General features: G+C 40.6%; 1 protein-coding gene across 3 annotated transcripts in view; it reads right to left on the bottom strand.

Annotated features, from left to right (window-relative positions):
* The window catches only part of ATP11A (ATPase phospholipid transporting 11A), a 112,308-nt gene that overhangs the window by 5,328 nt on the left and 94,050 nt on the right, over positions 1 to 12,930 (bottom strand). Inside the window, exons 26-29 of one of the 3 annotated variants that reach the window (XM_081198297.1) lie at positions 9,961 to 10,026; positions 6,992 to 7,095; positions 5,848 to 6,013; positions 502 to 606 (exon numbers count right to left, since the gene is read on the bottom strand). In XM_081198297.1, the coding sequence (XP_081054423.1) occupies positions 517 to 606; positions 5,848 to 6,013; positions 6,992 to 7,095; positions 9,961 to 10,026 (426 nt within the window). In that variant the 3' untranslated portion in view covers positions 502 to 516. Of the gene's footprint in view, positions 1 to 501; positions 607 to 2,275; positions 2,365 to 5,847; positions 6,014 to 6,991; positions 7,096 to 9,960; positions 10,027 to 12,930 lie in introns of those variants that run through there. The other 2 variants (XM_081198298.1, XM_081198296.1) reach the window with 2 other exon arrangements.

The raw sequence follows: 12,930 nt of genomic DNA, 5'->3' as shown, positions 1-12,930 counted from the left end.
AGGCAGGACCCAATATCATGGATTCATGATATTTGGAAATTATGCAGATATATTTGAGGGGAGCAAATGGGATTCTGAATTCTGCTCAAACCAATGTTACTAATTTAATCTGAATCCAAATACTTGTGGCTCATGCTTAGTCACTGAATCTCATTTGAAGAATAGTGATTGACACAAAACAGCTTACAATTCATATTTAATTAAAGCTGCAACCATGCACATAAATCTATTAGAATCAGAGTAAAAAAAAATCAGAACAAAACATGCAGCTTCTAAATCTCAACCTTCCCAGAAGACACACCCAAAATACTACACAAAACCCCCCAAAACTTACCTGTGCTCTGAAATGCATTGAGAACAGACTGCGATATCAAAAACTGCAGAGATTATATTTAATTTGATAAGGCACAGCAAAAACTCTGGAGGAAGAAGTTTTCTCTTTGAAAACACCACAGCACACCAACAGAAATTACCAAACGGTAACACGTGCAATACTGTTACCTATCAATGATCTAATTATGCCTCGGAAGCAGAAAGGGGTCCTTCAAGGAGTGGCCCATCGTTGTTCGCCAGTGCATTAAGGGCAGTTTTATGTTTCGTACTCTTCTGCAAGGATGAGGAAAAACACTGAGACTATTGCTCAATATGGACATCTCACGGTATTGGAGAGGAAAATAACAAGTGCAGTGTTAGGATGGCTAACATATGCCAAATCATCAACACTGTTAATAAGAAATGAACAAACGAACAAGAAGCAGTTATTGTATTAGAGTTTACTAGCAGATGTATATTATATCAGACCCTCCTTGCCCTATTTACAGTGGAGGGGGGGTGCATTTGAGATTATTGTTTGCAACAGCCTTAAAGTCCTACAACATTTGTCCCAGTTGCAAATGGACTGTCCCTTTCTACTTCTGGAGAGGGCGTTAGCTTCTTAAGTAGGAGGTAATCTTCTAATATGTCCATGTAAAGGCCAATATGAAGGTCACCCTATATGTATCATTTAACTACCACCATCACAGGATTTAAACTCTTATCACATTGTTTCATATTTACTGCTTGACATTTTAATTAAAGGAAGACGTTTTGAGGTTTTTAGCAGATTCATGTAAATGAGGAAAGGGTATAGCAATTCAGTGTTCTTCAAGTATGAAAGTTTGAAACTGGCATCAAGTTTACACTAAGATTCTTAATATTAAAGAGGAGGAAAGAAGAATTAAGCAGAAAAGTTAACACATAAAAACACATTTGTAATTCAAAATAAGGATAATTATGTATAGTAGGCATACGCTGGAATGAAAGAATGCCCGCCTTATCACCAGCTAAATATTCAAATTAGATGAATATTGTGACTGGGGTCATGACTCTTGAAACAGAAAACAGAAACAAGATTTGGCTTGTAGTTTACCAAAAGAGACAGATTCCTCCAAAGCTTTTGCAGATTCATTGATTATAATATCCCAAAGCAGTTTGCACAAATATCAATATTAAACATTCTGAAAACACCAACAGCAAAAGAAGACTTTAAAAAGTCAGGTTTTGTTTTTTTAAAAAACAACAACCCTGTAGAGTCATGAAACAGTGATCTTGCTCACCACATACAGAGGTGATAGCTGAATATAAAGCGAGAAACACAATGAATTGGGAATTTGTTAAAATGGAAAGAGAAAAGCTGAAGAATACAGTTAAATTTCTAAGTTCAAACCAGGTCATGTACAAACTACCCTGGTTTCTGATCTGGGTTTGCAGGAAAAGCACAAACCATAGTTTGCAGGTGTGAATGAAGTCCCAAACTTTGGTTTGCCTCAGACCAGGAAATAAAACAGCAAAATGACATGTGTAAGGATGGTGTGCACAAGCCTCAAGATCTAACCAGACTTGCGTACATCTGAACTACCCAATTGCTCAGGAGCTCCCATCACACTTGTGTCTGACAAACAGTCCACTGAGGTGATTGCAACTCACAATGCAAGCACAATGTGCATTGATCTATCAAGAACCATCATTACTTAAAATGGACAGTTCTTGCAATGCATATTATGCAATTCACATACAAGGAATGACCAGTTAAGTGCACATAACTATTTATGGTATACATATACTTTTAGAAAAGCGAAGAGAGGGAATGTCGACAGAACATGTTGTAAGTACCAAGAGGTTTAACGTACAGTTTGGATATGAAGTATGACTAATATCATATGAACTGTGGACACACTTTCTAAAGTCCTCTGAACGAAATGGCCAAGCATGCAGAAAGGCAGGGGGGAAAAATCACCTTTTGCTCCATTAGAAACTTAGACTGCTTGAAGTCTGAGAAAGCATAAAGATGGTGGACTGCTCAACAGAAAGGCACTGATGTTTAGTCTGATTTCCCCCAGAAGGTTGAAGAAAGTACCCGTGTACATCATTTACAGTTTAAAGCAAGGTAGCAGTTATTTAGGAAAAGGAGGTTGGAAGACAGGAGCATATTGGGAGAGGGAAAAGAAGAAACACAAGGAATAAATCTGATTAAATGCTAAAGGCTTTCTAGTGCATATTACAAATACAAGCAACAAGTTGCCTAGGAAGGAAATACTAGACAGTTCTTATTCCACCCATTAGATCTAGTCACTTAAAACTTGCAATACCAGACTTCTTAAAATCACAGCACATAGTTCCCTTACTATGCCCTTTTCTAGATGTCTTGCTCAAGTAAACAGACTATCCAGTGTGTTAATAGTTTTTACCAGCTTCTGTTAGGTGACCACCATAACTCTAAGGGCAACTGTCAAAATGCTAAGGGATTGTTCAGCTTCCTAATCATACTGAATTATTTCCATACTATTCCTGTAATTTTTTTACAGGCTACAGTACGCTAATTTGGTTCTTCGCTTTGAACTTCAAGCTATTCCCATGGTCCAGTTATGATTACCAAAAATTGGGTCATTCAGATTATTACATAAGAGTCAGTATGATGTGGATTATAGAGGCGAGCAAGATTTTCTTTTACATAATATCTAAATATTGATGATCTCTCTAAAATCATCAGCTGGGGATTAACAAGAAGGCAACTCACTCAAGGCATTCAATACCAGGTGGGGGTGATTTTGGCAGGGCAAATTTGGTGAACGTGTTAAAATAAAGTAACACATAGACCGATCCAGTGGCTTCTGCTGAACAACCATGGTTCAACTTGCAACTATGTCTGGAATTACATTTTTGCTTAAATTCCAGCGTCAGGTTTTTGCCTTGCAAGTCAGGCTGCTTTGGAGAAATACAATGATATTCAGGAGGGGAAGGGGCAAGGCCAGAGTGGTGCAAATACACCAGTGGGAGTGGCAGATTTACACCACCAGTGTGTTCGTATTGTGTTGCCTTTGCCCCTGCCTTGCCCCTCCCCTTCCATCTCCTGGTAAGTAGCAGTGACACAGATGATTAAAGTCCAAGCGAGTGGCTGTGGTCCACCATGTTGTCTGCTGCTGCTGAATAGCATGGAAACATTTATGCCAAATTTTGATATCAGAATACCTGCCCTTGCCCCCCTAACCCTCTCCAAATACTGGTATTTTAATCTGGCTAGGAACTCTGATCTTAGGGTCGCCATATTTCAAAAAGTAAAATTTCTGACACCCACAAAGTTGTTGAGCTAGTGATTTTTAGCTTTCGGAGCCGTTTCTTTTTCCTTTGTGTTGCCATACAGGACATGTTAGGAATTTTTCTGACGTATGGCAAGCCTACTAATCTTAAACATCCTGGCTTGCAATTTATTTACTATGTATAACCACCGGCAAACTGATGGCAGTGTTTGTTTCAGTGCTGCAAAAGCTTTGTATCTTCAATTCTTTGCGAACAATTAATTGGCCTAGTCCAGATGAAATTCTCTCCTACCTCTCTTTACACACAGCAGAGGAATGAAATTGCATCTTTCAACCCCAACCCAGCAGTCAGGTATGTCTGCCTTGCCTCCAACACCACTAGAGATTCATGCAAATTGAATAGGCTATACACAGGCAAATCCAATGTATATAAATGCAAATTGTGCAATTGATTTCCTCTTCAAAAGCCCAGGAATTATCTGCTTGATTTAGGACCACGCAAGTTGGATTTTACATGTGTACATCCTACTCAAGGGCTACAGTTTACTCAGGACAGGGGTATCTAAATTCTACTAGAACAGGAGCACTTGGTGAGTGTTCTTATTTTCTCCCACAGCACATAAGGAAGTGGTAAGTGAGAATAGTGCCCAAATCAGGTAGACTTTCATTTTCAAATTATCAACACAAGAAGAGAAGCCACAGGTGTATGAAACTAATTTGACGCTTCATCATGTATCTACACAGATATTTGAAATTCAAGAATATTTTTAGCTATTCATCAAACAAAGGGAATTAAAGAAACAGCAGATTAATGAAGGAGATGAAATATTGCTAACAGAAATATGATGCAGTTTTCATTAAACAATGTCTTTAATATGAAAAGCATCTGTTGAAATTTCAGGATAATCTTTCTAGAAACTAGGCTTCAGAAACAAGCAGCTTCAGTGTTCTAGCTAAACATGCAACACACGTTATCATTCAAAGTTCACTATAATTTCTAAATTGACAACGTACTAAATTGTACTGATAGTTCCAGTTATTATCTTTAATGAATGATTTTTTATTTATTTTGCCTAAAAATACTTTGCATACCTGAATTTGATTCCTCTCATTTTTTAAATCATGTTTATTATATTCTAAGCCAGTATTCTAGATTGAAAGCTTCTTCAAATACAATGGGGCAATAAAGTGATACATAAATGTAGGATATAAAACTCAGTGGAGTTGTTTGGAAGGAGGGAGCTGAAGCTATCAATGCTAATTTGAATAGGTTGCCATTATAAGTTAACCAAATTTAAAACAGGCTGCTGAACAGTTTCATGTTGTTTTGTGCCACTGAAAATAACAGAAAGGGGACTTTTTTTGGGGGGGGGAGGTTATTACAAAATTAACAAATATCAGCCCTGCATCTGTTTGAACTTGCACTTTTCCCAGATACTTAAATTATTATACTTTCTTATCCACCTACCCAAGGTGGGTTACAACGATATGAAAATACAATAAAATCAGTTAAGCAATTTACAATTGGAAAATTAGGGTGCCTGCACAGTGTTAGGTGCACCTCTATGTGTTTGTGGGGGGTGGGAATAGCACAGCTTAAGAGGCTGCTACAGGGAAAAGACCTCTCTCACTGTCATGTGGCCCGCACCTCTGCTAATCTGAATAGGGCATCTGTAGAGAAGGAGATTGTCTTTCAGACATTTGAAAGCTAAGACATTTAGGGCTTTTAAACACTAATGTGAGCACCCTAAATTTGGACTAGAAACAAACCAGCGCAGCTGTTTTAGAACGGAGGTTATGTGAGTTTAAAATGTCTGTGTATGTCTGTATTAACTCGCATCCTGGGGCTTTTTTGTATCTGGAAGCATGCAGCAGTGTGCTAGCTAATGGGTTTTTTTTGGGGGGGGAGTAGCAGGATATAAACTGAGTAAAATAAATAGATATAAATTTATTGGAAAGCAAACCTCACACACCACCCTTGGCCACCTCACAACCATCAGGTGTGTTCACACCAGAACTCACTGAAATTAGAAACAATTCTGAAAACGCGAGAGAAAAATGGAAGCCACTTTGGTGGTGAGGAAAAGAGACTTAGAGGGCAGGTTTTCAGCGGGGCACTAGTACTAACCTTAAGCGTGCAAATCCAGCCACACTTGTTTGTAAAAATAAGTCCCATTTGACCTCGGTGGAACTGAGCAGACTTCTATGAGATTGGGCTATAAATCTAAGATTAGGCATCCATCATCAATTATCAAGACTATGGGATGTTTACCTGGATTCTTTCTGTTGCTGTAGGCCATAATTGCCTGCATAAAATTTTCTTCAGAACATCTGGAAGAAGGCTCACCGTTATGAGCATAATAATAGCCAGCCATGCAGGACCGCTAGACAGCATTTGCATGAACACATAGTACATCCTCTGGTAATTGAGAAAAGGCCTAATTGGGCAGAAGAAAAACAGAACACAACCATGGTGGATAAATGAAGTCAAACTCAAAATATAGATGGTTTCAGCATGCAGTAATAATAATAATAATAATAATAATAATAATAATAATAATAATAATAATGTTTGCTTATTTATTTATACCCCACTCATCTGGTTGGGTTTCCCCAGCCACTCTGAATGGCACCCAATAGAATATTAAAAACACAATAAAACATCAACCATTAAAAACTTCCCTGAAGTTTGTCTTCTAATGTCTTCTGAAGCCTTCAGATGTCTTCTAAAAATCAGAGAGTTGTTTATTTCCTTGACATGTGATGGGAGGACGTTCCACAGGGCGGACACCACCACCGAGAAGGCCCTCTGCCTGGTTCCCTGTAAGCTCACTTGTCGCAGTGAGAGGACCACCAGAAGGGGCTCGGAGCTGGACCTCAGTGTCCGGGCTGAACGATGGGGGTGGAGACGCTGCTTCAGGTATACTGAGCCAAGGCCATTTAGGGCTTTAAAGGTCAGCACCAACACTCTGAATTGTGCTCAGAAATGTACTGGGAGCCAATGTAGGTCTTTCAGAACCAGTGTTATATGGTCTCAGCAGCCATTCTTATCCTTACTCTTACCTCACTGTCAAATTGTGGCTAGGTTCAAGGTATTAGTGTTTCATAAAATTTCTCTTTGCATTAAGAGAAGAGCCTTCTGGGTCAAGCCTAGCTAGTCCAGCCTGCTGTTCTCAGTGGCCGGCCCAAAAGCAGAACCTAAGTGAAACAGCACTCTGCCCCCTTGTGACTCTCAGAAACTGGAATTAAGAAACATATTGTCTCAGACAGAAGAGGCAGATTAGAGGCATCGTGGCTAGGGTTATGCTGCCTGAAGTGTGGGTTATTAATATTTTAAAATAAATAAATAGTTTGCCATCCCTTGTATGCGATTCCAGAAGTGGCATTTTCAATTGTGCTTCACAGGTGTTTCTTACCAGATTATCCCTCCCCAGAGAAGGGAAAAGACAATGTAGAAAAGCAGTGATCCCCAGATCACAAAGTGATTGATCCAAGTCCAGTAGTGTGTATCCAGTGCAAGCTGTAAAAATGTATATATATATATATTTAGATCATCACCTGAGGATAGATGGCAATATGAATATGTGAGTATTCAGTTTCACACATACATTTAACATGTTGGACTCGACATGACATGTACCTCCTATAACTTTTAAACATACAAAACAAATGTGATGGGCAACCACTGAAAATTAACTCTTAAACAAGTCAACAAAGCTGACAATCTCCTTTATATGCTAGGAACAGACTTCCTTTCACGGCGTTCTACGTAAGGCTCTCCAGGGTTTCAGGCAGAGACATTCTTAGCCCTACCTGGATATTCCAGAGACCGAATCGGGGATTTTATGCAAGCAAAGCAGATGTTCTACCACTGAACTATGGCCTTTCTTTAATTCAATTCTCAAGAATCACTTACTTAAAAGAATTTTGGGACCATAATCCATCCATTGAGATAACTATCGATCAGTTTTTTCCTAAGCAAAATGTGCCAGAATTAAGTTTGCCTGAAAACTACACAATAATGCTTTGGCCAGATAGTTCTACTCTTTACAGTGGTACCTTGGGTTAAGTACTTAATTCGTTCCGGAGGTCTGTTCTTAACCTGAAACTGGGTTATTATTATTTCTGGGTTAGCGGAGTGTGTAACCTGAAGCGTATGTAACCTGAAGCGTATGTAACCCGAGGTACCACTGTAATTATATATGCGTAGAAGCTGGTAAGCACAGATGCTAAGAGGTGTTTTTGTTTTCACATGTAGTTCGTATGAATGAAAAGCAGGCCATAGGCTGCCTCAAATCAAGCCCTGGTAGAAATACACATTGACTGTTTCCTGTGCAATAAGTAACAAGTCCCAAGGGGCAGTATTGCTGGTTCTTTAGTCAACAGTAACTAAAAGTGCACCACAAGCTATTCAAGCAGATGGGTTAAGGCAGGTGGCTGCTTTTATCGAGATTCTCTGTGGAGAGAAGGTATTTCTGAGAAACAGGGACAGGGGAACATAAGAAGAGCACTGCTAGATCAGTCCAAATGTCTAATCCAGAATTGTGCTTTCTGCAGTGACCCAGCCAAACGCAAACAGAAAGCTCTCTCCTTCTGTGTAGGGCTTTGAAGTACAGGGGAGATACACAAAATCTGGTCCACACCTGTCAATAGGTGGGGTACCACATTCTGCACTAGCTACTGTAAAGGTTCCAAACCATCCTTTTACAAGGGAATAGGACATCTGCAGCCCATAAGTCCACCAAGTTCCTTAGTATCATTAATTGTATGGTGTCACACTCTGACTGATAGAGAAGGCACAAAGTCTGGGAGGGCTCCCAGACCCAACTCGGTCACTGGAGATGCTAGGAAATCTTTCTACCAGCTTCAGCTGGAAGGCAATGGCAGCTGTTCCTGGATCAGGGTGGCTTCACAACAGTTTCCCATGTATTGGTAACTTCAAGGTTGGATTTCTGCAATGCACACTTTGTGGGGCTACCTTTGGGGTTGGTCTGGAGGCTGCAGCTAGTACAGAACATGGTGGCTAGAACACTTGTGGGGGGGAAATACTGCCAATCTGCTACCAGGCCAAGATTAAAGTTTTGGTTACTTGAGAGACCACCTTATCCCTTATTTACTCACTATGTCAGTGTATTCAGCACGAGAGGGGTTTTTCCCCAAGTCTCTAAAATATCAGAAGCCTGCTCCACAGTAGTGCAGAGCAGGGCTTTCTCTGTGGCTGCCCCTATGGAACAGCATTTCTCTCACAGCATAACAAGCAACCACCACTTGTACTCTCTGAAAACAACTGAAAACATTTTTGTTTTGATGGGCTTTTCCCAATCATTCACCCATATTTGTTTTTGTCCTGAATTGACTATCAATATATTTCACTGGATATTTTCAAATTCCGCCATTATAAGAGAAGACAGGGGAAAGAACATTTCTCTATTCAGTTTTCCATATAAGCTTATGAACCTCTGTCTTTCCCCCCCTGAATAATAATAATAATAATAATAATAATAATAATAATAATAATAATAATAATATTTTATACCCCGCCCATCTGGATGGGTTTCCCCAGCCACTCTGGGCGGCTTCCAACAAAATATTAAAATACAATACAGTGGTACCTCGGGTTAAGTACTTACCGTATTTTTCGCTCTATAAGACGCACCAGACCACAAGACGCACCTAGTTTTTGGAGGAGGAAAACAAGAAAAAATATATTCTGAATCTCAGAAGCCAGAACAGCAAGAGGGATCGCTGCGCAGTGAAAGCTGCAATCCCTCTTGCTGTTCTGGCTTCTGGGATAGCTGCGCAGCCTGCATTCTCTCCATAAGACGCACACACATTTCCCCTTACTTTTTAGGAGGGAAAAAGTGAGTCTTATAGAGCAAAAAATACGGTAATTTGTTCCGGAGGTCCGTTCTTAACCTGAAACTGTTCTTAACCTGAAGCACTATTTCTAGCTTATCGGAGTCTGTAACCTGAAGCGTATGTAACCTGAAGCGTATGTAACCCGAGGTACCACTGTAGTCTATTAAACATTAAAAGCTTCCCTAAACAGGGCTGCCTTCAGATGTCTTCTAAAAGTCTGGTAGTTGTTTTTCTCTTTGACATCTGGTGGGAGGGCGTTCCAAAGGGCAGGTGCCACTCCTGAGAAGGCCCTCTGCCTGGTTCCCTGTAACTTGGCTTCTCGCAGCGAGGGAACCACCAGAAGGCCCTTGATGCTGGACCTCAGTGTTCGGGCAGAATGATGGGGGTGGAGAAGCTCCTTCAGGAATACTGGACCGAGACCGTTTAGGAATGAGGAAGTCCAAAACCTTTTAGCCTTCCTCCATATTGGAACATGCTTCAGGAAGCGGTGCCAGTTTGGTTTCAACACACATGTAGGAGATCATACCTTCAATGTAACAGTGAATACCAGCACAGTGAATACCAGTGTCCCAAAGGTCCAGTTTCCAAACATCTATGAGGAAAACATTCACAAGAAAAAGAAGTTTCAGTCTAGTATAGCAAGTTTCATTTAGTATTGTGTAATGCACAAAAATGTGGAAGTGTACACATTTAAAACTTTCCTGGGAATTAACCCAATTATTCAAGGGGAGATTTTCAGGTAGCCAAAATGGCCTCATCTATGCACAAGACAGAGGGAGTCATAGGCTCGCAGAAACTCTGAGGTTTGTAGACATAAAAAATGGGGAGGGGGCAGGAATCCTAACATTGAGTGGAGGGGATGATAGGTACTGAGTATACCTAGTGGATACAGAATGCTGATTGACTGGGGAGAGGGGGCAGAAAACCACATGGAAGGGGAATGGAAGGGGAAACCTGAAGAGGAACACTCCACAATGCAACCTGTTTGCTAGAGGTCCCTTTTTTTTCAAATAGCAAGAAACATAAGCATAGTGAATGTGCCACTTATATATTCTCCCTTGCACCTTCATCACCTTCAGAATACTCTTACCATTTGCTCTCCCCTGATCTCTTACTGAAAGCATCTTAAAAACTACAGACTTTTTTAAAAAATGAGATGAAGAGAACAATCATTCTGCTATAACAACAAAGGGGAGCAATGGACATTTTTATTGTATAGTCATGATGTGCTTGTCTCATGAGGTTCTCTTTTGTTATCTGGGTTGTATGGATAAAATTCAATAAAAATACTTTAAACAAATAAATAAAAAGTGGGGGAAAGTTTAGACTGCAGTCATATATAACTGCAATTATACAAATTTCATACAATTTCATGGGCTGCCAATTCCAACACAACCTCTTTTGTTCAACCACAGAGTTGGATCCAGAAACCACAAATGGAATTACACTCATGCAAGAGCTCCCTCCGCGGGTGGCACTGTGGGTAAAACCTCAGCGCCTAGGACTTGCCGATCAGAAGGTCGGCGGTTCGAATCCCCGCAGCGGGGTGCGCTCCCGTTGCTCGGTCCCAGCGCCTGCCAACCTAGCAGTTTGAAAGCACCCCCGGGCGCAAGTAGATAAATAGGGACCGCTTTCTAGCGGGAAGGTAAACGGCTTTTCCGTGTGCTGCGCTGTTGCTGGCTCGCCAGAGCAGCTTCGTCACGCTAGCCACGTGACCCGGAGGTGTCTTCGGACAGCGCTGGCCCCTGGCCTCTTAAGCGAGATGGGTGCGCAACCCCAGAGTCGGACACGACTGGCCCGTATGGGCAGGGGTACCTTTACCTTTACCTTTAAGAGCTCCCTCTACTCTACCTGAGGGCCACAGGTCCCTCTAGGATGTAGTATGGGGGCCAAAGTGAGAAGGTAAAAATTGGGAGTAATTGGGCATCTTTTTCACATTTGATCTTCCACAACCTTGCCTTTTCCAGAAAATTTCCATAGTACTATTAGCATCAAAAAGTGGAAAGAATTAGAAACTGAAATTAGAAACGGACAAGGGTGCAGGATGAAATCTCAGGAAATTTATGTTTACTGAATAAGCCAAAGCATTCTGCTAAGCAAAAGGCAATCATTTAAGTTCAGTTACTGCTAGTTTTCATAGTGTTATCAAGAGGTTGGTGGCTGATAACGACAAGAGTCAACATTTTAAAAGTGAATATAAGCCACAAAATTATGCCTTATTATTCAAAATCCTATCTTCATAACAAGCTAAGGCTCACAAAGCTGGTGCTTTGTGTAATGAATAAAAATAAAATTAGTCTAATTTCTATATTAGAGGAAACTAAATTTACATATAACACAGATCTCACAAGGCAAAAGTGTTATAATAAAAACAAACAAAAATGCAGTATTTATCATTGCGTAGGTATTTTAATGCTAGGGACAAGAAAAATGCTATTTTGTGGCTTGACTATAAAACTATGAGACATTCCAGTTTTGTTAAAAAGCCGTGAAAACAGGACTAACAAAATCAGACTCCATCACACAAGCTGATCTTCCCTTCCCCCTTCCCACTTTTACAGAGAACTACTATGGAAGTGAGAGCTGGACCATAAAGAAGGCTGATCGCCGAAGAATTGATGCTTTTGAATTATAGTGCTGGAGGAGACTCTTGAGAGTCCCATGGACTGCAAGAAGATCAAACCTATCCATTCTGAAGGAAATCAGCCCTGAATGCTCACTGGAAGGACAGATCCTGAAGCTGAGGCGCCAATACTTTGGCCACCTCATGAGAAGAGAAGACTGCCTGGAAAAGACCCTGATGTTGGGAAAGATTGAGGGCACAAGGAGAAGGGGACAACAGAGGACGAGATGGTTGGACAGTGTTCTTGAAGCTACGAACATGAGTTTGACCAAACTGTGGGAGGCAGTAGAAGACAGGAGTGCCTGGCGTGCTCTGGTCCATGGGGTCACGAAGAGTCAGACATGACTAAACGACTAAACAACAACAACAACAACAACAACTATCTTATCAAGATAACTTGATGCCTGCTATGGAACATTCTAGGACAACTACCCCCTGATGCTAACTTCAAAAAATAACACAAAAAGTGGCAACTAGATTTGTAACACAGGGACAATCAAGGGTTGCTGTAGCATATAGAAAGAGCTTTGAAAACTTGAGATGTGCTAATGTACTGTGCCGTGTTTTCTTTTATTTACTTAAGTTAAATAAACAACAACAGCCAGTAACAATAACAGTGCATTATTATCACTAGGACCTACTTGTAATATCCTGAAGCACATAGCCATAGCCATACGCAATTATATCCAAGGTATCTCCTGACTACCCTGTTCTCCTTTTGATTGAGAAAAGACCTGAGCACTTTAGATGGCTACATGGAAGACACACAGGTAAACCCAGGATATCCAAGATAGTTGGAAGAACAGGAAATCAGTAAGAACACATATTTGCTAGGGTAGAACCAAGGTAGGGAGAGTCCAGTCTTTTTATAGT

The sequence above is a fragment of the Podarcis bocagei genome, assembly GCF_964188305.1.
Source record: "Podarcis bocagei genome assembly, chromosome: 6".
Taxonomy (NCBI): domain Eukaryota; kingdom Metazoa; phylum Chordata; class Lepidosauria; order Squamata; family Lacertidae; genus Podarcis; species Podarcis bocagei.
Note: the sequence above shows the minus strand (reverse complement) of the source record. Positions and strands in the feature narration are given on the sequence as shown.